Raw genomic sequence first — 23,557 nt, forward strand, 5'->3', positions numbered from 1 at the left:
GCAGGTCATGTCTGCCGATTCAATTTGTATACGTACATGTATATGAAAACACTGCATGTATTGACTTGTATGCAGGAATCAGCTGTATAAGTAATTAAAGAAATAATTACTGTAACTAAATACCAGTATTGAAAAGTAAATAAATGAGATGCTGATGCTCGCGATTGCTACAGAGACCGAGGGTGTGACCTGCCATCGCTCGATATGTGCGTCACTTTTTGCACCATCATAAGTCAAACCATCGTAAAGTGAGGAGCACCTGTACATTCATTTCCTTAATGCTCCTACCTTCTGTTTTGATTGATAATCTTTGAATGTCTTTAATTAAATTTTCAGGTGACTAAGAAGACTGTTATGGAAATTGTTCGGCGTCTCATGACTCATATGGACAGAGCAGAGGGCACTATGTATCGTGATGAACTTCTTCAAAAGATTATACTAATATGTTCGCAAAACAACTTCCAGTATATTACTAACTTTGAGTGGTAAGTTTTGTGATGGTTTAATGTATTGAAATTGGTCAAATATCTGTATTTATATAATTTTTTAGGATATTGATATAAAAGCTTATAAAAATTATTTTTATTAAGATATATTTTAATTCAGTGAAATTTATTGTCATGTGTGTTTTATTATCTTAGGTATGTAAGTGTTTTGGTGGAGCTGTGCCGGATGGAAGGGACACAACACGGTGGTTTAATTGCCAGTCAGTTGATGGATGTTGCTATTCGAGTTGTTGCTGTTAGAGAATTTACTGTTGGTCAGATGGCATTGTTATTAGACAACGCTCATGTAATTGTTGGTCCTGCTGCAGCAAGGTCATCTATAGCAGAGGTGTTATATGCAGCTGCCTGGATCTGTGGAGAGTTTTCTCAGTGAGTGAAAAGTAATTGCTAAGAGTTAAAGAAATAATGAGATGGTAAATTCATTACACTGTATTTTCACAATTTTGTGTAAAGATAATATGGGCAAGTGTTTGGAAAATGAATGCAATTGAAATGAATAGGGGCCAGACCTTTGAAGTTTTAGTACAGTATTAATGTACTGTATGTTAAAGAAAACTATGATCTTGTATGTTTCTTTTTTTTTAAGCATTTGCTTGAAGTACTGCAGGTTTTGAATTGTGGACATAGTGAACTAGACATAAAAGTTGGGGATTTTGCAATGTTAAAATAATCTGGGCAATCTTTCTAGGGAGTGATAAAGAAATTAAAAGGTTTGCAGATGACTATAAACAGGGGTGTACTGGCAATTTCTCAACCAGTTATGATTAAGGTTGTAGTTCAGAAATTGGCATAAATCTGTAAGTGCCAGCAGTGATAGAGGATCCTTTTAGTATATCTTAATATACCTTAAACTGTGAATATTAACTCAGAGGTAATATAAGGCATTTGCTCATGTTGTCTTAGTTTTGGTTTGAGGCTTACTGACCCTGTACATTGGATCAAATGCTTCCACTTCTCTCATGGAGTGCTCCCTACACTACACATTTCAATCTCAGGGATTTGCAACATGCTCAGAACAGCAACAATTTTGTTGGAATATCAGCATATATCTCACTCTCTCTTTTTCATTCCTTCATTCAGATTGCTTTATTTCATATTTGTGCTTTACATTTTCATCTTACTGTCGTTTCATTTTTCTCTATTGAGATTAATTTCTTTTTACTCTTAAATATTTGTTAAAAGTTAAAAAAAAAAATTGTATCCAGTTTAAAATTTGAACACAGTCCAGGCTAATCCCACAGCTGGTGCCAACTGTGGGAAATTGATTTATTCTTATGTAGAAAGAGAATGGAAAGTTTTTAAAGGAAATTTACTGCCATTTATAGTGTATTTGGTAAGATAAAAAATTAATAATTTTGGTTAGTAATTTTTATCATTCAGTTTGAAGTTTGAAAAAGCAAAGAAAATGTTAATTGCCATTATTTATTAAAATTTGTACTAATTTTTTTATCCTTTCAACAGTAATCATTACAGATTCTGTAATTTAATAGGTTTGTATTTTATGTATGGGGAACTGTACCTCTTTGACTGTGCATTAACTTAGTGTTGAGACCAATTGTAAGTACACTAATAAATTTTCATACAAATATGGAAATGTAAAACAGCTCCTCAGCGACAGTTTATTACAGATTGTTGGCAAATCCAAAAGCTACTCTAGAATCCATGGTGAGAGGAAAGGTAGTTTCTCTTCCAGGACATATCCAAGCTATATATGTTCACAACATGCTCAAGCTCTATGCTCATATTATTGCTACAGCAGAGGAGGAAGATGATTCAGAAATGATAGAAGAGGTAAGAGTTTATACAGTGTGTTAATAGTATTTATGGTTATTAATTTCGATAGAATATAAAATTATGCTGTATATCTTTAAACATTCATCAAATCTTAGATAAAAATGTTTTGGGGATTCTGTATTAGGCTGTTGTCCCAAAAACAAAAAAGTTTTGGTGAGAAAAAGATATCAGAAGCCATTCTGGTAACAAAATATTGTTTATTTTTATTTATATTCATGTTAATGGTTAACCATAGAACTGATGAAGGGGATAAAAGGTGTGTGGTGCATTGAGGCATCTGTGGAAACAAAGCATGTTATCCATGAAGGCAAAGAGGAGAATATATAAGAGTTACAGTGGTACCAACACTTACATGGATGTGAAGCATGGGTTGTGAATGTTGCAGCAAAAAGGAGGCTGGAGGCAGTGAAAATGTCATGTGTGAGGGCAATGTGTGGTATAAATATTATTTAACCCTTACAGAAGGAGGAAACTTATTCTCAAACCAGAACACAGAGACAACTTTATTAACCACTTGGATCAATGGTATAAGAATTACGAGCCCATTGGCACACAAAAATTTAATGATTTAATAACCACTATTGAGAGTGTTCTCACAGATCAAGTGGGCAGGAATAGGAAACAAAGACCCTCCACTATAAATAACAATAAAAACCAATGTAAATACTATAATGATCCACAGCTACGCAATCTAACACATGCAGCTAGGAGGATTGGTAAAGCATACCGTGAATGTAGAACCCCAGACCTGCTCAGAACGTTCCAAGCTGCACTAACAAATGCAAGGAATAGAAAGGAAGAACTTAGGCAACAGGAATGGGAACAGTTTGTTAGTGGATTAAATAGGTCCACCCCTTTGAGTTTGGCTTGGAAAGGTATAAATAAAATAACCAGGAAAAAGACTGGCAATGTTGTTCATCCCTTTCCTCTTGAAAAAGCAAATGACCTCATAAATGACTGGTCCAAAACATCCAGGCATGAAAGCCTTCCATCTCATATTAGAAAAAATTTAGAGTACTTCTGAAGAAATGCTGAAACTGATTAATTTTATGAGCCAAAATATTGATGAGGGTGATTGCCTCTTTACCGAGTATGAGTTAGATAATGCATTAACCAAAGGTCGATCAACTGCTCCTGGAGAGGATGGTATAACCTATGATATTCTCAGAACTCTAAGGCACGTGCCTGATAACCCTTTGTTGGCACTATATAATCTCAGTTACATTGAGGGCGTTCTTCCTACTTCCTGGACCAATAGTCTCATTGTGCCTATCCCTAAGCCCCAACAGCCTGATACATTTAGGCCGATCTCCTTAACTAGTTGTCTTTGTAAAACTTTTGAAAGAATGAAGCTTAACAGACTGTACTACAGAATCAGACACCAACTTTCCCCCTACCTCTATGGGTTCATGAAAGGTAAAAGTGTGCAGAACTGTATTTCCACCTTTCTCACTGCACACACCTCTACTAGTTTTACCACTTTTCTTGATCTAAAATCTGCATTTGATATTGCGAACAGAACCGTTATACTACATGAACTACCAAAATGAATATTGGTGGTAGCTTACTCTGCTGGATAATAGGATACCTGTCAAATAGAGTATCCTCTGTCCTTTACCAAGGCTTCAGAAGCGATTCTAAAGAAATGTCTTTAGGTACACCGCAGGGAGGAGTTCTTAGTCCCATGCTATTTAATATTCTGATTAATGCTCTCCTAAATGCTCTACCTGCCTCACCTAAACATATAGCTATAAGCTATGCTGATGATATCATGATCCATACAACAGGGCATAAGAAGATGAATACCATTCTTAATGAAGTTCAAGCAATTTGTAATCGACTAGGCCTCATAATATCTTCCTCTAAAACAAAGATCTTAACAAGCAAACGACATCCCCCACCCATCTATTTGGAGGGTGAAATCATTTTTTTTTTTTTTTTTTTTCTTCAACAAGTCGGCCGTCTCCCACCGAGGCAGGGTGACCCCAAAAAGAAAGAAAATCCCCAAAAAGAAAATACTTTCATCATCATTCAACACTTTTACCACACTCGCACATTATCACTGTTTTTGCAGAGGTGCTCAGAATACAACAGTCTAGAAGCATACACATATAAAGATACACAACATATCATTAGCTACGTTAAAACTTACAGATATCTTGGTGTAGATGTACCCTTTAACAAATCCACTATACCACAACTAAACAAGAAATGCAAAGCTAGGCTAAATGCTCTCAAAGCTGTTGCTGGCTACAATCCCAACTATGGTGCTAATGTGAGAATCGTGAGAATGATGTACATAGCCTATGTTAGGTCCTTAATTGATTATGCTGCTCCCATGTTGATATTAGCTAGAGAAAGTTCTCTCCGATCCTTGGAGTTAATGCAAAATGAAGCTCTCAGGATTATTCTTGGCTGTCCCAGATCTACAAAAGTTCTTAACATGAGGAAGGAGCTTGGTATTTCTAGTATCAGTGATAGGATTGTTGAAATTAACACTGTACTCGGTATTAGAATGTTGAGAAACGAACCAGACAGTCACAGTGAATCTTACCAAGTGTCTAGAGGTAAATACACACAGATCTAAATGGATTGTGAAAACGTGCAATTGCATTAAGTTTTATAACCTACATGAACTGTATCACTAGGCAACAAAAGCATTTCACCCCTCCATGGAAGATGTGTTCATTTAATATCACATACCTACAAGTCCCTCCCAAGAAGCTCATTGCTAGTAATCCCTTCCTTAAATCTCTTGTTAGAGCAGCTGCTCAAGAAGAAATTTCTCACCTAGCCGGTAGTAATAAGTTATCACAAGTTATATACACTGATGGATCTAAACAGGAGTCTTCTGGCAGGGCTGCATCTGCTCTTGTTGCCACCTCCCTAGTTAAGAACGATAATAAATTTGTTGAGTTAGGCATAAGAATTAACAACTGGGCGTCTACACTGCAAACTGAATTGTTTGCAATCCTAATGGCGCTAAAGCTAACCTATGACACTGAGCTTGACTCTATCATCATTACTGATTCTATGTCATCATTGAAGGCTCTTGACTCATATAATGACTCCAACAACATGCTCATTGGGGAAGCCAGGTAATAGATACTCAAAAATTAGGGACAAAGGAATTAATGTACAATTGCTATGGATCCCATCACACATTGGATTACTCCTTCATGATAAAGTTGATATGTTAGCCAAGAAGAGTACCCAGAAGGAGAATGTAGAATATAACTTTGGTATAACTGTGTCTAGCATTAGGAATAATATTAGGAGAGAAGTAAATAATGAAAATGATTGTTATAGGAATGCAGTTAGAAGCCTGAGTAGATCTATAACCCACTATGATAACATGAACGTAGATAAGTATGTTTATGGAGCAACTTGCAATGTGAACAGACCGACTGATGTTGTAGTGGCCAGGCTTAGGCTTGGTTACAAGTACTTCTGGCAGTTTGGGAGACACACAGATGATGATCAAACTAAATGTAAATTATGTGATCAGGCATATGGTCACTCTCTTGAACACTATGTGCTTAATTGTCCGCTTATTGAGGAATACAGAGACAGACAGTATAATAACCTATGTGACATGTCAAGATATCTTATTAATGAAAATAAGATACCAGATATACTAAGCAAATTTCCTAAATTTGCTTGTAACAGATAAGTGAACTATAGATATGTAGATATAAATCCATATGTATTCCTGTTAACCCTTTGGGGCCTAGTTCCTAGGCCTTTTGTGTATCCATATGCTCTCGCGCTACCGTCCACAGGATGGATATGGGGTGCACAATAAACTAGCCACTTCGGTGGCAAAATCTAAAAAAAAAAAGGGCCGAGAGGCACTCTCCTAAACTTGTTCTCAGGGTCGAAAATTTTTCGGAAAAAAAAAAAAAAATTTTTTCTTATGAAAAGATAGAGAATCTTTTCCCGATCATAATGACACCAAAAGTATGACATTTGATGGAAAGCTTACGGAATTATGCTCTCGCAAAGTTAGCAGTCTCAACGATGTTTACGCCTCAGCGATTTCGCTGACTTTGAGCCCTATTTTCAGCCAATTCCAGTGTACTAGTTGACAAAAATCATAACTATATCGCTAGAACTTCATTTTTTTTCTATCAAATGGGTACAAGAAACCACCCATTTACCGATTTCAACTATCCAATAAAGTGGTCAGTAATTAGCAATTTTGCCAATTTCACACAAATTTCAAAAGATGCCAATTTCCAAATAGGATCCAAAATAAACAAGACAGACATTCCTGGCACTAAAATAACATTTCCTCTGTTCATTAGTCATGTCCCCAGTCCTCTCTTACATTTCTTTTGCTTTCCACTTTGAATTTTTATTCTCACAAAAAATAGAAGATTTACTGTTATGCAGACTACTGCATTAGTGTAGAAATGGTACAAATAATATCAGCACACTTGTGAGAGAATATTAGACTCGCCAGTTGACGTGTATTGGACGCATGGCATGATTTTACTTTTGAACTTTTGCAAAAATTGAACATTTCTGCTACTTTGATCTCAATTTCAAGGTACTTTTCATTGTTAAACCAGTCAAAATCATCTCAGTTTCTGTAATATGTCTTCCATTCTATAAAATGAGACCAGGAAAACTAGAATACAACCATAAATACCATACAAAAATACAGTGCAAATTCACTGTTTTAAACCAAAAATAGTCAAAGTTTTTTTTTTTCTCATGCACTGTGTGCTGCAGGATTTTTTTTTATACTGTGCCCCTTAACCACATAGACCCATTCTTTCATATGTAGGCCTACTAGCTTTCTCTTGCTATATTTGAAGGCACTAGAATTTATAAGAACATAAGAAGAACATAAGAACGAAGGAACACTGCAGAAGGCCTACTGGCCCATGCGAGGCAGGTCCAAGTCCCTACCGGCTTAAGCCAATGCACCCAACCTAGTCAGGTCAGGTCACATTGACTTAAGGGAGGAACACGGCAACCGACCTGTTAGCACAAGCTATCAGGTCCAACTCACACCCACCCACATCTACTCATGTATTTATCCAACCTATTTTTGAAGCTACACAACGTTCTGGCCTCTATAACGGTACTTGGGAGTTTGTTCCACTCATCCACAACTCTATTACCAAACCAGTACTTTCCTATATCCCTCCTGAATCTGAATTTTTCCAACTTAAAACCATTGCTGCGAGTCCTGTCTAGGCTAGATATTTTCAGCACACTATTTACATCCCCTTTATTTATTCCTGTCTTCCACTTATAAACCTCAATCATATCCCCCCTAATTCTACGTCTTTCTAGAGAGTGCAGTTTCAGGGCCCTTAGTCTATCCTCATAGGGAAGGTTTCTGATACATGGGATCATCTTTGTCATCCTCCTTTGTACATTTTCCAGAGAATTTATATCCATTCTGTAATACGGTGACCAAAACTGTGCAGCATAATCTAAATGAGGCCTAACCAAGGATGTATAGAGTTGAAGAACAACCTGAGGACTCCTATTATTTATGCTTCTTGATATGAAGCCAAGGATTCTATTAGCTTTATTGCGAACACTTATGCACTGTTGTCTTGGTTTCAGATTACTGCTAACCAGAACTCCTAAATCTTTTTCGCAATCCGTAATATTAAGATCTACATTATTTAGTTTATATGTGGCATGGTTATTGTCCTGTCCAACATTTAGAACTTTGCATTTGTCTATATTAAACTGCATCTGCCACTTCTCCGACCACTGCATCAGTCTATTCAAATCTTCCTGGAGTGCTCGAATGTCCTCGTCAGAATGAATTCGACGGCCTATTTTGGTGTCATCGGCAAACTTGCCGATGTCGCTCTTTATGCCCTCATCTATGTCGTTTATGTAGATTGTGAACAGCAGGGGGCCCAACACTGACCCCTGTGGAACACCGCTCGTGACGCTTCCCCACTCTGATTTCTCCCCATTTATGCAAACTCTCTGCTGCCTATTTGTCAACCATGCCTCTATCCAGGAAAAAATTTCTCCTCCTATTCCATGTGCTTTAATTTTCCTCAATAGTCTCTGATGTGGGACCCTGTCAAAAGCCTTACTGAAGTCCATATACACAATATCATATTCATTACCATGATCTACCTCCTCAAATACCTTAGTGAAAAAAGTTAATAAATTCGTAAGGCAGGAACGCCCCTTTGTAAAACCATGCTGAGATTCGTTGATTAATTTATGCTTTTCAAGGTGGCTACGAACTGCCTCGGCAATTATTGATTCCATAAATTTTCCCACTATGGAGGTTAGGCTTATTGGTCTATAGTTCGAAGCTAAGGACCTGTCACCTGTTTTGAAAATAGGTATCACATTTGCCATTTTCCACTTATCTGGCACCATGCCAGTTTGTAGTGATATGTTGAAAAGATTAGCCAAAGGTGTGCTAAGCTCCTCTTTACATTCCTTTAGAACCCTTGCATACAGTTCATCAGGGCCTGGGGATTTGTTAGGTTTTAATTTATCTATTTGCCTAAGGACCATGTCACTTGTGACCCTAATAGTGCACAGTTTATTATCGTCCTGTTCTACATAATTTATCATTACTGGAATATCGCTGGTATCCTCCTGTGTAAAAACTGAGAGGAAGTATGTGTTAAAAATTCTACACATTTCCTTATCACTGTCAGTGAGCTGACCCGAGGAACTTTTGAGTGGGCCTATCTTGTCCCTGATCTTACTTCTGTATACCTGAAAGAATCCTTTTGGGTTAGTCTTCGATTCTCTTGCAACTTTAACCTCATAATCTCTATTTGCTTTTCTAATTCCCTTTTTTATTTCTCTCTTTAACTGAATATATCGATTTCTTAATTGCCCCTCTCCTCTTTTGATTTGCCTATATATGCCTCTCTTTTGACCAATCAGATATTTTAATCTATTGTTCATCCATTTAGGATCATTTTTGTTTGATCTGATTTCCCTATTTGGAACATAATTTGACTGAGCAGCTAGAACTATGCCCTGGAAAGCATCATATCGGCAACCATCACCACCTACCTGACCCCTAGTCAGGTCATTCCAGTTCAGCCCACCTAAGTAATTTTTCAGTCCTATGAAATCAGCCAAGCGAAAGTCAGGGACGGAGACTTGATTGCCATTATTAGGGGAATTCCATGATATGTTAAAACTGAGTGATTTGTGATCACTCTCCCCAAGCTCATCATTAACCTCAAGATTATTAATTAGTGTTTCCCTACTGGCAAGAACCAAGTCAAGGAGGTTATTTCCCCTAGTTGGCTCTGTCACAAACTGTTTTAAAAAACAATCCTGGATCGTATCAAGAAAGTCACCCGACTCTAAATTTCCTGTCAAATTGCTCCAGTCAATCTGTCTATAATTGAAATCTCCCATTAGCACAACATTTTCGTATGTAGATGCCTTACGAATTTCGTCCCATAGAAGTTTACTGCACTCCCTATCAAGATTTGGGGCCCTGTAAATCACACCCAAAATTAGTTTTTCTCGGCCCTCGAGAAGCTGTAACCAAACAGATTCAGTGGCTGACGCTTCTAATTTAATATCTTGTCTAACACAACAATTTAAATTGTCTCTGACATACATCGCTACTCCACCACCTTTCCTGTTGACCCTGTCAGTGTGGAATAATTTTTAGCCTTGTATGTGACATTCAGAGGGCATCTCTCTATCTTTCAGATTGAGCCAGGTCTCTGTTATAGCAATAATATCTATGTTTCCTGCACTTGCAATTAATCTTAGCTCATCTATCTTATTTCTAACACTCCTGCTATTAGTATAGTAAACCTTAAGGGAGCTAGTCCCTTGCTGCCCTCTGCTGTCCCCCTTTGTTTGCTGACCTGTTATGCGTACTAGTACGTCAACCCTGGTGCGTAAGCCATACTAGTACGTCGGAAACCCTGAAATGGTTAAAGAATTCGTAATTTGAATATTAGGAGGAGGTGTAGAGTTGCTGAAAGTATTATCTAGAGGGTTGAGAAGGTATTTAGGTGGTTTGGACATTGAGAGAGGATAGAAAATAGGACGACTTTAAGGGTGTATAAATCCATAGTGGAGGGAATGCAGGATAGGAGTCACCGTAGGAAAGATTGGTGGGAGAGGGTAAAGGAGGTTTTGTGTTAGGGGCTTGGACATGTAGAGGTTTGTGTGTGAGAGTGTGTTAGATAATAGTGAATGGAGGCAAATGGATTTTGAGATTTGAAGAGCTGTTGGAGTGTGAGGAAGGTAACATTTTGTGAAGGGATTCAGGGAAACTGGTTAGCCAGACTTCAGTCCTGGAGGTAGGAAGTACAGTGCCTTCACTCTGAAGGAGGGGTGGAGATATTTGCAGTTTGGAGAGAGCCTCTAAACTGTAATGTCTGCATGCATCTAGCTAGATAGTGATGAAGTGTATGATAGTGAAAGAGTTTTCTTTTTTGGGTCACCCTGCCTCGGTGAGAGACAACCATGGCAGGTAAGCTCCATTTTTCCCTTCCAAGAAGAAAAAAAAATCATCCTGGCATGCTTTTTTTTTTTTTTTTTATACACAGGGTTTGACAAGGTTAGGTTAAGGATCCCTTGCTTTATTGACAAGCTATTTACAGGTTAAGGATTCCTAACTTTATTGGCAAGCTAAGAGCTGTTACCTACATCAGCTCATTTGAAAGCATTTTTATTGTTATGAGACATACAAGTAGGGAACAGGATAAAGTTGGAGCCATCTGTGGCCCAGCATTTTCATTTAATAAACTGACTTTATCTCGTTGACATCATTATGCTGTACGAATGTGTTCCATACTCGAGTCATCCTGGGTATATATGATCTCAGATGGAGTGATGTTCTGGAGAAGGGTACAGCCAGAGTGAAGTTGCTGCTTTCTGCCCATCTTGTGGTATAAAAGCTTGTTTCACGCTGTCCTCGAAGTGGATCCAAGTGTGGTACTTTGATAATATTGGCCTTGTACATAACAGTAAGGCCACCCACATCCCTCCTGTGTTGAAGGCTCTGCTGAAATGACAGATCTATCCAGGATGGGTCCAGGCAAGAGACGAGACGTCTTGCTCTGTTCTCTACTCTGTCGAGCAGTCGCAGATGAGAGGGGGGGCAGGCAAACCAAGAAAGTGGAGCTTACTCAAGGTGTGAGCGTACTTGTGCCTCGTACATAATCTTACAACCCCTGCTGTCAAGCAGATGCGAGATACGGCGAAGTGCTGTAAGCTTCCTGGCTGCCTTGTTTGTAAGGTTTACAACATGGTTCTTCATGGTTAGTTTGGAGTCAGATTTCACCCCAAGGATATCAACTTCTTCTCCAGGTGCCAACACCCTCCCATTCATCCTTACTACTGCACCAGCATTACCATCATGGTGCCTAGAGACGATCATCATTTGCGTTTTCTCAGGTGCAAATGTTACTTGCCATCTATTTCCCCAAATTGATATAGCTCTTAGCTGGTGATTGATGTAGCTTAGAGCAGCTGGCATTTCTTCTCTTGGATAAGTGAATGTCAGTGTACAGTCATCTGCATATGCATGGGATTCTGGGATGAGATGAAGAAGGTCGTTGAAGTAGACATTCCATAACAATGGCCCCAGCACGCTTCCTTGTGCAACACTTGCCCCAATAGGATGTCTTGCTGATTCTGTTCCATTGAGAACTACCCTTAGAGATTTACCACGAAGGTAATCACTGAGGAGACATAGCGTAGAGCCTGCAATTCCCAGTGTTTGAAGTTTTGCTAAGAGGCCCTGGTGCCACACCCGGTCGAAAGCGCCAGCAATGTCCAGTGCTACCACACAGCTGACTTTGGATTCATCCAGTGACTGGTGCCACTTAGTGGAGAGGTTTAACAACAGATCAGCAGCAGAGTAACCTTTCCTGAAGCCATATTGACGATCACAAAGTAGTGAGTGGTAGTCAAAAAACTGTGTCATTTGTCTTGAGATTATTGTCTCAAGGATCTTACCAGTGATTGACAGGAGTGACACTGGTCTGTAGTTGCTGATTTCTGCTCTGCTCTTCTTTTTGTGGATGGACTACATTTTCCTCTTTCCGCAGAGAGGGCCATTTACACTGTACTAGGCAGTGCTGAAAGATGCGAGTTAGAGGTGCTGCTAGCTGGTCTGCACATCTTCTCAGCAATCTTGGGCTCAACTTGTCTGGGCCCACAGCCTTTTCTTGGTCAAGCGATTTAAGAAGGAAATGCACCTCCTCCTGCCTTATTGTCACCACTGACAGTTTTGACACAGTTCTTGCAGCTAGCCAAGGAGGGTCCCTTGCTGGATCAGGAACTTGCATTTGGTAGCAAAATGTTCGGCAAAGAGGTCCGCCTTCTCTTGACTACTAGTAGAGGTGGTCCCATCCTGTCAGTTTAGAGGTGGAATGAGTTCATCAGGCAGATAACCTTGTCTGTCCTTGACCAGGGACCACCAGGTTTTGGAGCCTACCCTACCTGATGCTAGCTTTCTTTTTGTGCCTTGTATACCCAAGGTCAGGACCAAGGGTAGGCTTTGGGCTATTGACAAGTGGTGGTTACAGTGCTGCAGTACTGATAAACTAAACTCTGACCCTTCATCCCACACAAAACTCTTTCCCAGATTACTTAGCGATTATAATAACTATTTTAAAATAGTTTAAAAGTTTTTGGTATGTAATAAGCTAACTGGCTTCTGCAGTTGTAAATAATTGTAAAGTAGCCATCTGTAAATAACAGGTAGCCATGTTTGATTTGGCAGTGGAGCAGACAACACCAAACACATGGTCAGTTTTGCTTTTTAATCATGCTCCACATGGGGCAAGATTTTTTTATACTGTACACATTCACCACACAGAACCATTCTCTCATATCTAGGCCAACATTTACCACTCACAACTTACCTGAGTGATCTGAGCTCATGACCTAGAAGTATGCGAGGGACCCTGGCCTCAGTGACGTAATTCTACGCGAGAGCTGCTGAAAGGGTTAAGAATAGGTATGATAGGGCCTATGAGGCTTAGAGTGAATCTAACAAGGACAGGTTTGAAGGCAGGGCCAGAACTTAAGACTTGACCCTTGCAACCACATATAGGTGAGTATTGGCTCACTTATCATTTTGAAGCAAGTAATGCTTTTTATTTTTCCAAGAATATGCCTGCTAAGATTGAGGTACACCTCCTGTGCTTTTGCACCTTATATGCCGGAAAATCCAGTAATGCCTTGGTGGGGGGGGGGCTAGTGTTTTTATATCCGAGATAAAATATAGCTCGGCATTTATTTAACTCATTTTCTATTATCATTTTGTGTACTTGTTGCTGCATACCATATCTCAGCCATTGTGTGTTTATTTTGATTTAAAATTTTTTTTACTGTTATTTATACTGTATTTATACTATTTTTATTTTAATCAGGTAACAAATTTGTTGTTGGAGCGTTTGCCAGTGTTTGTGTCATCTGGAGATCTTGAGGTGCAGGAACGTGCATCTTGCATTGTTCATATAGTGACTTATGTTCAGAAATGTCACAAGCATGGAGATAAAGTAGGAGCAGATTTGGCCCTTTTGATGACAGGTGAACTTAATCCAGTGGCTCCTAAAGCTCAGAAGAAAGTTCCTCTACCAGATGGGTAAGGTTATAAATTATGTAACTACTATATATCTTAATAGCAAACCTATTGTTTTCTGTGAATTTGTCTTAAGTTGTCTATTTCAGTTATTTGTGGGGTGAACTTCAATTCTTTGATCAGCTTCTTATAAATTGACTTTTATCATATTTACATATGAATCTATAACTAGTAGTTCTTAACCTATTTTGGGTCACACCTCGTTATTGCAGTTGGTCCTCATCTTCATGTTACCCCCATCCTTCATATAAAATTCTAAATGTAAAAATTAAAAAGGTCCTCTTTATTTAGATAAGAAAATAGAGGAACTAGTTTTAATTCTTAAATTTACTATTTTTAACTATTCAAAAGTCTGTTTAAAGAGCAAATTGCAAATATACAACATATTCCTTATTATTGTTCTGGGTTTGCATCCCCTCCTCACCTAGAAAGTGCCCCCCCCCTCCTCTAGTCAAGAACCACTGATCTATAACAGTTACTTATTCAGCCTTCATCTGTTTACTCGTGTTCTGTACTTTACAATAATAGTTTGTATCTTTCTTTTGTTTTGGTTTTCTGGTACCAAATTGTAAGCATTTTTCATTGCTGTTTGTAAGAGGTGGAAAAATAGTTTCATGTACCACTTGAAACTTTTTCTGACAATCCAGATGTCTGATAATTTACACTTTTGATTCATCAATCAAACGTGTTTATGTAATCAATAATTGCATTTTTTTTTTTTTGCAATTGGTTCTTCTTTTTGTCTGTTCACCTTTCCAGTTTGCTTCGTTGCAAGTATTTGTAGGATTGTCAACATTATTACATCCCTTATTATCATGCCATTGAAATGCCACTATGTTAATGGCATGATACACTTGCACTTCATTGTGAGCTAGTGATTTTTTGAATGATGACATAAATTTTCTACTTCCTTGCACTGTCTCACTCATTTCTACATTGTTAACTCTTCTTCTGTCTTTCACTGCACTGGCCATATCCCAATGAAGCAGAGTGGCCCAAAAAGAAAAACAAAAGTTTCTCTTTATAAATTTAGTAATATATACAGGAGAAGGGGTTACTAGTTCCTTGCTCTCTGCAGTTTAGTTGCCTCTTATGACACATATGACTTACAGAGGAAGAATTCTGTTCCACTTCATGGTGATAAAAGGGAATAAACAAGAACAAGAACTAGTAAGAAAAGAGGAGAAAACCCAGAGGGGTGTGTGTATATATATATGCTTGTACATGTGTGTGTAGTGTGACCTTAGTGTAAGTAGAAGTAGCAAGGCATACCTGAAATCTTGCATGTTTGAGACAGAAAAAAGACACCAGCAATCCTACAATCATGTAAACCAATTACAGGTTTCTGTTTTACACTCACTTGGCAGGACAGTAGTACTTCCCTGGACAGTTGCTGTCTACCTAGGATTGTTAACCTTGTAGGAATAAAAGTCAAACTATTAATGAATGAGAGACTTCTATTTGAGAGGAAAACATAGTGATATCATAGTGATGCTATCATACACTTGCTAGAACTAATATATACCGCTCTCGAAAAGAAAGAAGTCCCGTTGGGAATCTTCATTGATTTACGTAAAGCTTTTGATACAGTCGACCATGAACTGCTGTACACTAAATTAACACACTATATTATAAAAGGCCACTCCTTCAACTATCTAAAGTCATACCTTAGCAACAGAAGCCAATATGTGCACACAAATGGTGCAAACTCTTCCACACAACCAGTCAGTCAGAGTCCCACAGGGAAGCGTCCTTGGATCACTCCTCTTTCTCATCTACATCAGCGACCTACCGAATGCATCACAGCTTCTCAGACCCGTATTATTTGCAGATAACACTACATACGTCTTCTCTCACCCAAACCCTGTCATACTCGCCAACACAATCAATGCCGAATTACAGAAAATATCTGCCTGGATGATGACTGATAAACTTACACTGAATACTGACAAAACCTACTTCATTCAGTTTGGAAACAAAGCTGCAAATGTTCCACTTAACATAACGCTAACATAACGCTAAACGGATCACTTGTCACAAGACTCACGGAGGGAAAGTTCCTAGGAATCCACCTTGACAGTCGCCTCAAGTTCCAGACACACAACAGATGATCAAGAAAATTTCTAAGACTGTAGGCATACTATCAACGATACGATACTATGTTTCACAATCGGCTCTCCTTGCACTGTATCATTCACTCATCTACCCTTATCTCACATATGGAATTTGTGCATGGGGATCAACAACATTAAATCTCCTAAGACCACTAATAACCCAGCAAAAGTCAGCAGTCAAAATGCTAACAAATTCCCACTCCCGACAGCATACTCCACCAGTATTCAAAAGTCTAAATCTGCTCACCATTAAGAACATCCATACTTATTCATGTGCTTACTACATACATAGAACAGTACACGCAAAAATAAACCCTCCACTCAAACTTTTCCTCGCCAATCTTAACAGGACACACGACCGTAATACAAGACACAGATCTCTTTTTGGTGTATCCCGTGTCCATATCACACTGTGTAATATCCCGTGTCCATATCACACTGTGTAAAAAGTCTATGCACATAGAGGGCCCCAAAATTTGGAATTCATTACCAGAAAATACCAAAGTAACTCGGTCTGAAAATCAATTTAAGACTCTTCTTAAAAGCCACATAATCACCCTAGACTAAATACTCAATACTCAGTATGTAACACTACTAATAAATCTGCCAATTACCTAAATCTTAAAACTTCATGACTAGACAACCAAGCTCATATATTGACAAATTACCACATAGAAGTATACATACCAAAACCAGTATTACCCTTCACCAAATTGTAGCAATCTCATACTGTAAACTACTGAAAACTACTACTGAATCATGTTTCATAAAAAGCATTTTTGAATACATGAATATATCCTTGTGTTTGTGTAAATTATATGTATTTTTTTTTTAACAAACCGGCCGTATCCCACCAAGGCAGAGTGGCCCAAAAAGAAAAACGAAAGTTACTCTCTTTAAATTTGGTAATTTATACGGGAGAAGGGGTTACTAGTCCCTTGCTCCTGGCATTTTAGTCGCCTCTTACAACACACATGGCTAAATTAGATTTGCTTATTATTAATAGAACTACTGTACAACTATGACAATTTCTTTAGTGATAAGTAGTCAGTAAGCCATTGAATTAACCCTTTCGGGGTCGACAGGTCCTCTCAGAGACTTGTTCTCAGGGTCGGCCAAATTTTAAAAAAAAAAAAAATTCTTATGAAAAGATAGAGAATCTCTTCCCGATCATAATGACACCAAAAGTATGAAATTTGATGGAAAACTTACAGAATTATGCTCTCGCGAAGTTAGCGGTCTCGACGATGTTTATGCATCGGCGATTTTGCCCACTTTGAGCCCTATTTTCGGCCAATTCCAGTGTACTAGTTGACAAAAATCATAACTATTTTGCTAAAACTCCATTTTTTCTATCGAATGAGTACAAAAATCCACCCATGTACTGATTTCAACTATCCAATGAAGCGGTCAGAATTTAGCAATTTTGCCAATTTCACACAAATTTCAAAAGATGCCAATTTCTGAATAGGGTCCAGAATAAACAAGAAAAACATTCCTGGCACTAAAATAACAAGTTCTCTGTTTGTTAGTCACATCCCCAGGCCCCTCTTATATTTCTTTGGCTTTCCACTTTGAATTTTTATTCTTACAAAAAGAATAAGATTTACTGTTATGCAGACTACTGCATTAGTGTAGAAATGGTATAAATAATATCAGCGCACTTGTGAAAGAATATTAGATTCACCAGTTGATGTGTATTGGACGCTTGGCATGATTTGTTTACTTTTGAACTTTGGTAAAAATCGAACATTTCTGCTACTTTGAGCTCAATTTCAAGGTACTTTTCATTGTAAAACCAGTCAAAATCATCTCAATTTCTATAATATGTCTTCCATTCTATAAAATGAGACCAAGAAAACTAGAATACAACAATAAATACCGTACGAAAATACAGTGCAAAGTCGCTGTTTTAATTCAAAAACACGGTCCAAGTTTTTTTTTTTCTCATTACACACTGTGTGCTGAATGATTTTTTTTATACTGCGCACACTGACCACATAGACCCATTCTTACATATGTAGGCCTACCAGCTTTCTCTCACTAGATTTGAGGGCGCTAGAATTTAGGCGTACTAGTACGTCAAAAACCCTGGGTCGTAAGACGTACTAGTACGTCCGAAATCCCCAAAGGGTTAAGTCAGCCCATAATGCCAAGGCATAATAGAGGCCCTCTTTGCACTGCAACATTTCATTGTAAAAATATAATCTCAAAGTACTACTTGCAAAGAAATAAATGAATCTGAATCTAAGAGGGAAATTGTCCTCTTGAGAAAATGTTACCAGTGGGGCTGCCACAAGGATCTATACTTTCCCCAGCAATGCAACAATGTTTCTAATTTACAGAAGAGGAACAAAAGAGATTGTAAAAATTATGGAGGAATAAGTTTACTGAGTATACCAGGAAAAGTGTACTGTAGGGTTATAATTGAAAGAATTAGAGGTAAAACAGAATGTAGGATTGCGGATGAGTAAGGAGGTTTCAAAGTGGGTAGGTGATGTGTAGATCAAGTGTTTACATTGAAGCATATTTACCTACTACTCCCTCCATAACATTTTTACCCACTCTACCATATTTTTTTTTTTTTTTTTTTTTTTAAATATGGTAGAGTGGGTAAAAATGTTATGGAGGGAGTAGTAGGTAAATTTGGGGTGCCAGGGGTAAATGTAAATGGGAAACCTTTAATTGAGCTATGTGTAGAAAGATATTTGGTAATAAGTAATACATATTTTATGAAAAAGAGGATAAATAAATATACAAGGTATGATGTAGCACGTAATGAAAGTAGTTTGTTAGATTATGTATTGGTGGATAAATGGTTGATGGGTAGGCTCCAGGATGTACATGTTTATAAAGGGGCAACTGATATATTGGATCATTATTTAGTTGTAGCTACAGTTAGAGTAAGAGGTAGATGGGAAAAGAGGAAGGTGGCAACAACAAGTAAGAGGGAGGTGGGCTAGAGCAAAGATGAGAAGTGGGGGGTTGAAGAGGGTTGGAATAGTTTTAAAAATGCAGTATTAGAATGTGGGGCAGAAGTTTGTGGTTATAGGAGGGTGGGGGCAGGAGGAAAGAGGAGTGATTGGTGGAATGATGAAGTAAAGGGTGTGATAAAAGAGAAAAAGGTAGCTTACGAGAGGTTTTTACAAAGCAAAAGTGTTATAAGAAGAGCAGAGTATATGGAGAGTAAAAGAAAGGTGAAGAGAGTGGTGAGAGAGTGCAAAAGGAGAGCAGATGATAGAGTGGGAGAGGCACTGTCAAGAAATTATAATGAAAATAAGAAAAAATTTTGGAGTGAGTTAAACAAGTTAAGAAATCCTAGGGAAAGTATGGATTTGTCAGTTAAAAACAGAGTAGGGGAGTTAGTAGATGGGGAGAGGGAGGTATTAGGTAGATGGTGAGAATATTTTGAGGAACTTTTAAATGTTGAGGAAGAAAGGGAGGCGGTAATTTCATGCACTGGCCAGGGAGGTATACCATCTTTTAGGAGTGAAGAAGAGCAGAATGTAAGTGTGGGGGGGGGATACATGAGGCATTACATAGAATGAAAGGGGGTAAAGCAAACTGGGGATCATGACAGAAATGTGAAAGCAGCTGGATGACTGATGGCAGATCATGACAGAAATGTAAGTTTAAATACCAGCAGGGTTATAATTTAGGGGGCCGATATAGTTTCACCATCATTCACTCCATCACTGTTTGCCAGAAGTGGTTTTTAAACTGGTATGATAACTTTTCACTTACTACTCTCAGTGACTTCAATAAATGTATGAAACAAACACAATGAGAGTATGTTAACCAACAGTAACAAAACCTACAAGAGTACAGAGACTAGGGACCACATCTGGACAACACCATATCCCCTTTAAAATCAGATAATTACAGATAATACCACAGACATACCCTACTTTCCTCATAACAACTCTTGTATAGACACTCCACCTTTTCATGATAAAGGCAAACATTGAACACTGGGATATTGACGAAATTAATAATTTTCTAAAAAAAACCCAATACCTCTATAACAAGAGATTGACAGCAAAGAGACTGAAAAACACCCAGCATTATAGAGGAATAATAACCAGAGACCAAACAAAACGTTACTCGTCAATCTGATAAGTTGTATTATGAGAACAGATTATGCAGGAAAAAAAAGTGTATCGGTATCACGGCGAAATTTAGCAAAAACAGATAATTCAATGATTTCTTCTCCACTATAGGACAAAACCTTGCCAATAAAATCCCAAGCTCAGATACCCCACCAAATGACTACCTCACCGGCAACTACCCGAACACACTGTTCCTAGCTCCGACTAACCCATACGAAGTCTCCCTTATTATCAACGCACTAAAAAACAAGGCAGGAGATTTAAATACCTTACCACCCCTTATATACAAAAAAGTGTCACAAGTGCTATCACCAATCATTGCAACACTCTTTAACAAATCCATTGAATCCTCCACCTTCCCTACAGTACTCAAAATAGCAAGGGTCACCCCGATCCACAAAGGAGGAGACCAAACAGAGTTGAATAACTATAGGCCAATATCCAACTTACACCCTCTCTCAAAAATCTTCGAAAAATTAATTCATAAACGAATCTACTCCTACCTTATCTCCCAAAACATACTCAACCCCTGCCAATTTGGATTCAGGCCTAATAAAAATACTAATGATGCTATTATACACATGCTAGAACATATATACACTGCAATAGAGAAAAAAGAAGTCCCACTGGGGATCTTCATTTACTTACGTAAAGCTTTTGATACAGTTGACCATGACTTGCTCCACGTAAAATTGTCACACTATGGTATAAGAGGGCACTCCCTCAACTACCTCAAGTCTTACCTCAGCAACAGAAGCCAATATGTGTACGCAAATGGGGCAAACTCTTCTGCACAACCAATTACAGTTGGTGTCCCACAGGGAAGTGTCCTTGGCCCTCTTCTCTTTCTCCTATACATAAATGACCTTCCAAATGCTTCGCAATTACTCAAACCCACACTATTTGCAGATGACACTACATACGTCTTCTCTCACCCGAGCCCAGTCACGCTAGCCAATACTGTAAATACCGAATTACAGAAAATATCTACCTGGATGAGGACTAACAAACTTACACTAAACATTGACAAAACCTACTTCATTCAGTTTGGTAACAGAGCTACAGATGTCCCTCTTAACATAATGATAAATGGATCACCTATCACAAAACTAACAGAGGGAAAATTCTTAGGAATCCACCTTGATAATAGACTCAAATTTCATACACATATACATCAAATTTCTAAGAAAATTTCCAAGACTGTAGGCATACTATCGAAGATACGGTACTATGTTCCACAGTCAGCCCTCCTGGCCCTATATCACTCTCTTATTTACCCCTATCTCACCTATGGAATTTGTGCATGGGGCTCAACAACAATTAACCATCTCAGACCACTAATTACCCAACAAAAGGCTGCAGTTAGAATGATAACAAATTCTCACTACAGGCAGCACACTCCACCAATATTCAGTACACTAAACCTACTCACCATACAAAACATCCATACTTATTACTGCACCTATTACATACATAGAACACTTAACTCTGATATTAACCCTCCCCTCAAACATCTCCTTGCCAACCTCAACAGAACACATGACCATAACACAAGGCACAGATCACTCTTTGATGTTCCTCGTGTCCATCTCACACTATGCAAAAACTCAATGCACATAAAAGGCCCTAAAATCTGGAATTCATTACCTGTAAATATAAAAGAAACACAACCTGTTTATAAATTCAAGTCTCTTCTCAAAGATTACTTACTCACCCAAAACCAAATAAATACTGAATAACTGAACATTATAAATTGTATATCTTAAATGTTTCTCACAATTATATCACATAAATGTTAAACCTAAAACCCAATCTAACTTTATTATTTTTTAAATACACTACCTAACAGAATCACTACCTAACTGAATGCAACCATATGACCTGTCTTTGTAATACTCACTTGTGCTTTATAGTTATCTGTTTACATTAATGTTTTATCACTGATTTCATCATTGCTTAGTAGCAGCGCTGTATAGTCCTTGTGGCTTAGCGCTTCTTTTTGATTATAATAATAATAATAATAATCATTGCTTAGTTAATCTTAAGTTAATTTTAAGCCAGCCCGTAATGCTATGCATAGTATAAGTGGCTTTGGCATACTGCTCTTATCTGTATTTTTTTTGTACCTCTGTATGTGTGCACAAATTGGAAATAAATAAATAAATAAATAAATAAATAAATAAATAAATAAAGAATTAGAGGTAAGACAGAATGTAGGATTGCAGATGAGCAAGGAGGTTTCAGAGTGGGCAGGGGATGTGTAGATCAAGTGTTTACATTGAAGCATATATGTGAACAGTATTTAGATAAAGGTAGGGAGGTTTTTATTGCATTCATGGATTTAGAAAAGGCATATGATAGAGTGGATAGAGGAGCAATGCGGCAGATGTTGCAAGTATATGGAATAGGTGGTAAGTTACTAAATGCTGTAAAGAGTTTTTATGAGGATAGTGAGGCTCAGGTTAGGGTGTGTAGAAGAGAGGGAGACTACTTCCCGGTAAAAGTAGGTCTTAGACAGGGATGTGTAATGTCACCATGGTTGTTTAATATATTTATAGATGGGGTTGTAAAAGAAGTAAATGCTAGGGTGTTCGGGAGAGGGGTGGGATTAAATTATGGGGAATCAAATTCAAAATGGGAATTGGCACAGTTACTTTTTGTTGATGATACTGTGCTTATGGGAGATTCTAAAGAAAAATTGCAAAGGTTAGTGGATGAGTTTGGGAATGTATGTAAAGGTAGAAAGTTGAAAGTGAACATAGAAAAGAGTAAGATGATGAGGATATCAAATGATTTAGATAAAGAAAAATTGGACATCAAATTGGGGAGGAGGAGTATGGAAGAAGTGAATGTTTTCAGATACTTGGGAGTTGACGTGTCGGCGGATGGATTTATGAAGGATGAGGTTAATCATAGAATTGTTGAGGGAGAAAAGGCGAGTGGTGCGTTGAGGTATATGTGGAGTCAAAAACCGTTATCAATGGAGGCAAAGAATGGAATGTATGAAAGTATAGCAGTACCAACACTCTTATATGGATGTGAAGCTTTGGTGGTAAATGCAGCAGCGAGGAGACGGTTGGAGGCAGTGTAGATGTCCTGTCTAAGGGCAATGTGTGGTGTAAATATTATGCAGAAAATTCGGAGTGTGGAAATTAGGAAAAGGTGTGGAGTTAATAAAAGTATTAGTCAGAGGGCAGAAGAGGGGTTGTTGAGGTGGTTTGGTCATTTAGAGAGAATGGATCAAAGTAGAATGACTTGGAAAGCATATAAATCTATAGGGGAAGGAAGGCGGGGTAGGGGTCATTCGCGAAAGGGTTGGAGAGAGGGGGTAAAGGAGGTTTTGTGGGCGAGGGGCTTGGACTTCCAGCAAGCGTGCATGAGCGTGTTAGTTATGAGTGAATGGAGACGAATGATACTTGGGACCTGACGATCTGTTGGAGTGTGAGCAGGGTA

At 38.2% G+C, this 23,557-nt stretch overlaps 2 protein-coding genes across 4 annotated transcripts in view; one reads left to right on the forward strand and one right to left on the reverse strand.

Annotated features, from left to right (window-relative positions):
• LOC128686169 (nuclear RNA export factor 1) overlaps window positions 1-23,557 on the reverse strand; it is a 292,531-nt gene that overhangs the window by 179,799 nt on the left and 89,175 nt on the right. The gene's annotated exons all lie outside the window — the stretch shown is intronic.
• The window catches only part of g (adaptor-related protein complex 3, delta 1 subunit-like garnet), a 248,858-nt gene that overhangs the window by 155,277 nt on the left and 70,024 nt on the right, over window positions 1-23,557 (forward strand). For all 3 annotated transcript variants that reach the window (XM_070083159.1, XM_070083157.1, XM_070083158.1), the window contains exons 11-14: window positions 337-485; window positions 642-875; window positions 2,135-2,297; window positions 13,670-13,884. In XM_070083159.1, the coding sequence (XP_069939260.1) occupies window positions 337-485; window positions 642-875; window positions 2,135-2,297; window positions 13,670-13,884 (761 nt within the window). The remainder of the gene's footprint in view (window positions 1-336; window positions 486-641; window positions 876-2,134; window positions 2,298-13,669; window positions 13,885-23,557) is intronic.

Source organism: Cherax quadricarinatus, chromosome 9 (assembly GCF_038502225.1).
Source record: "Cherax quadricarinatus isolate ZL_2023a chromosome 9, ASM3850222v1, whole genome shotgun sequence".
Lineage (NCBI taxonomy): Eukaryota > Metazoa > Arthropoda > Malacostraca > Decapoda > Parastacidae > Cherax > Cherax quadricarinatus.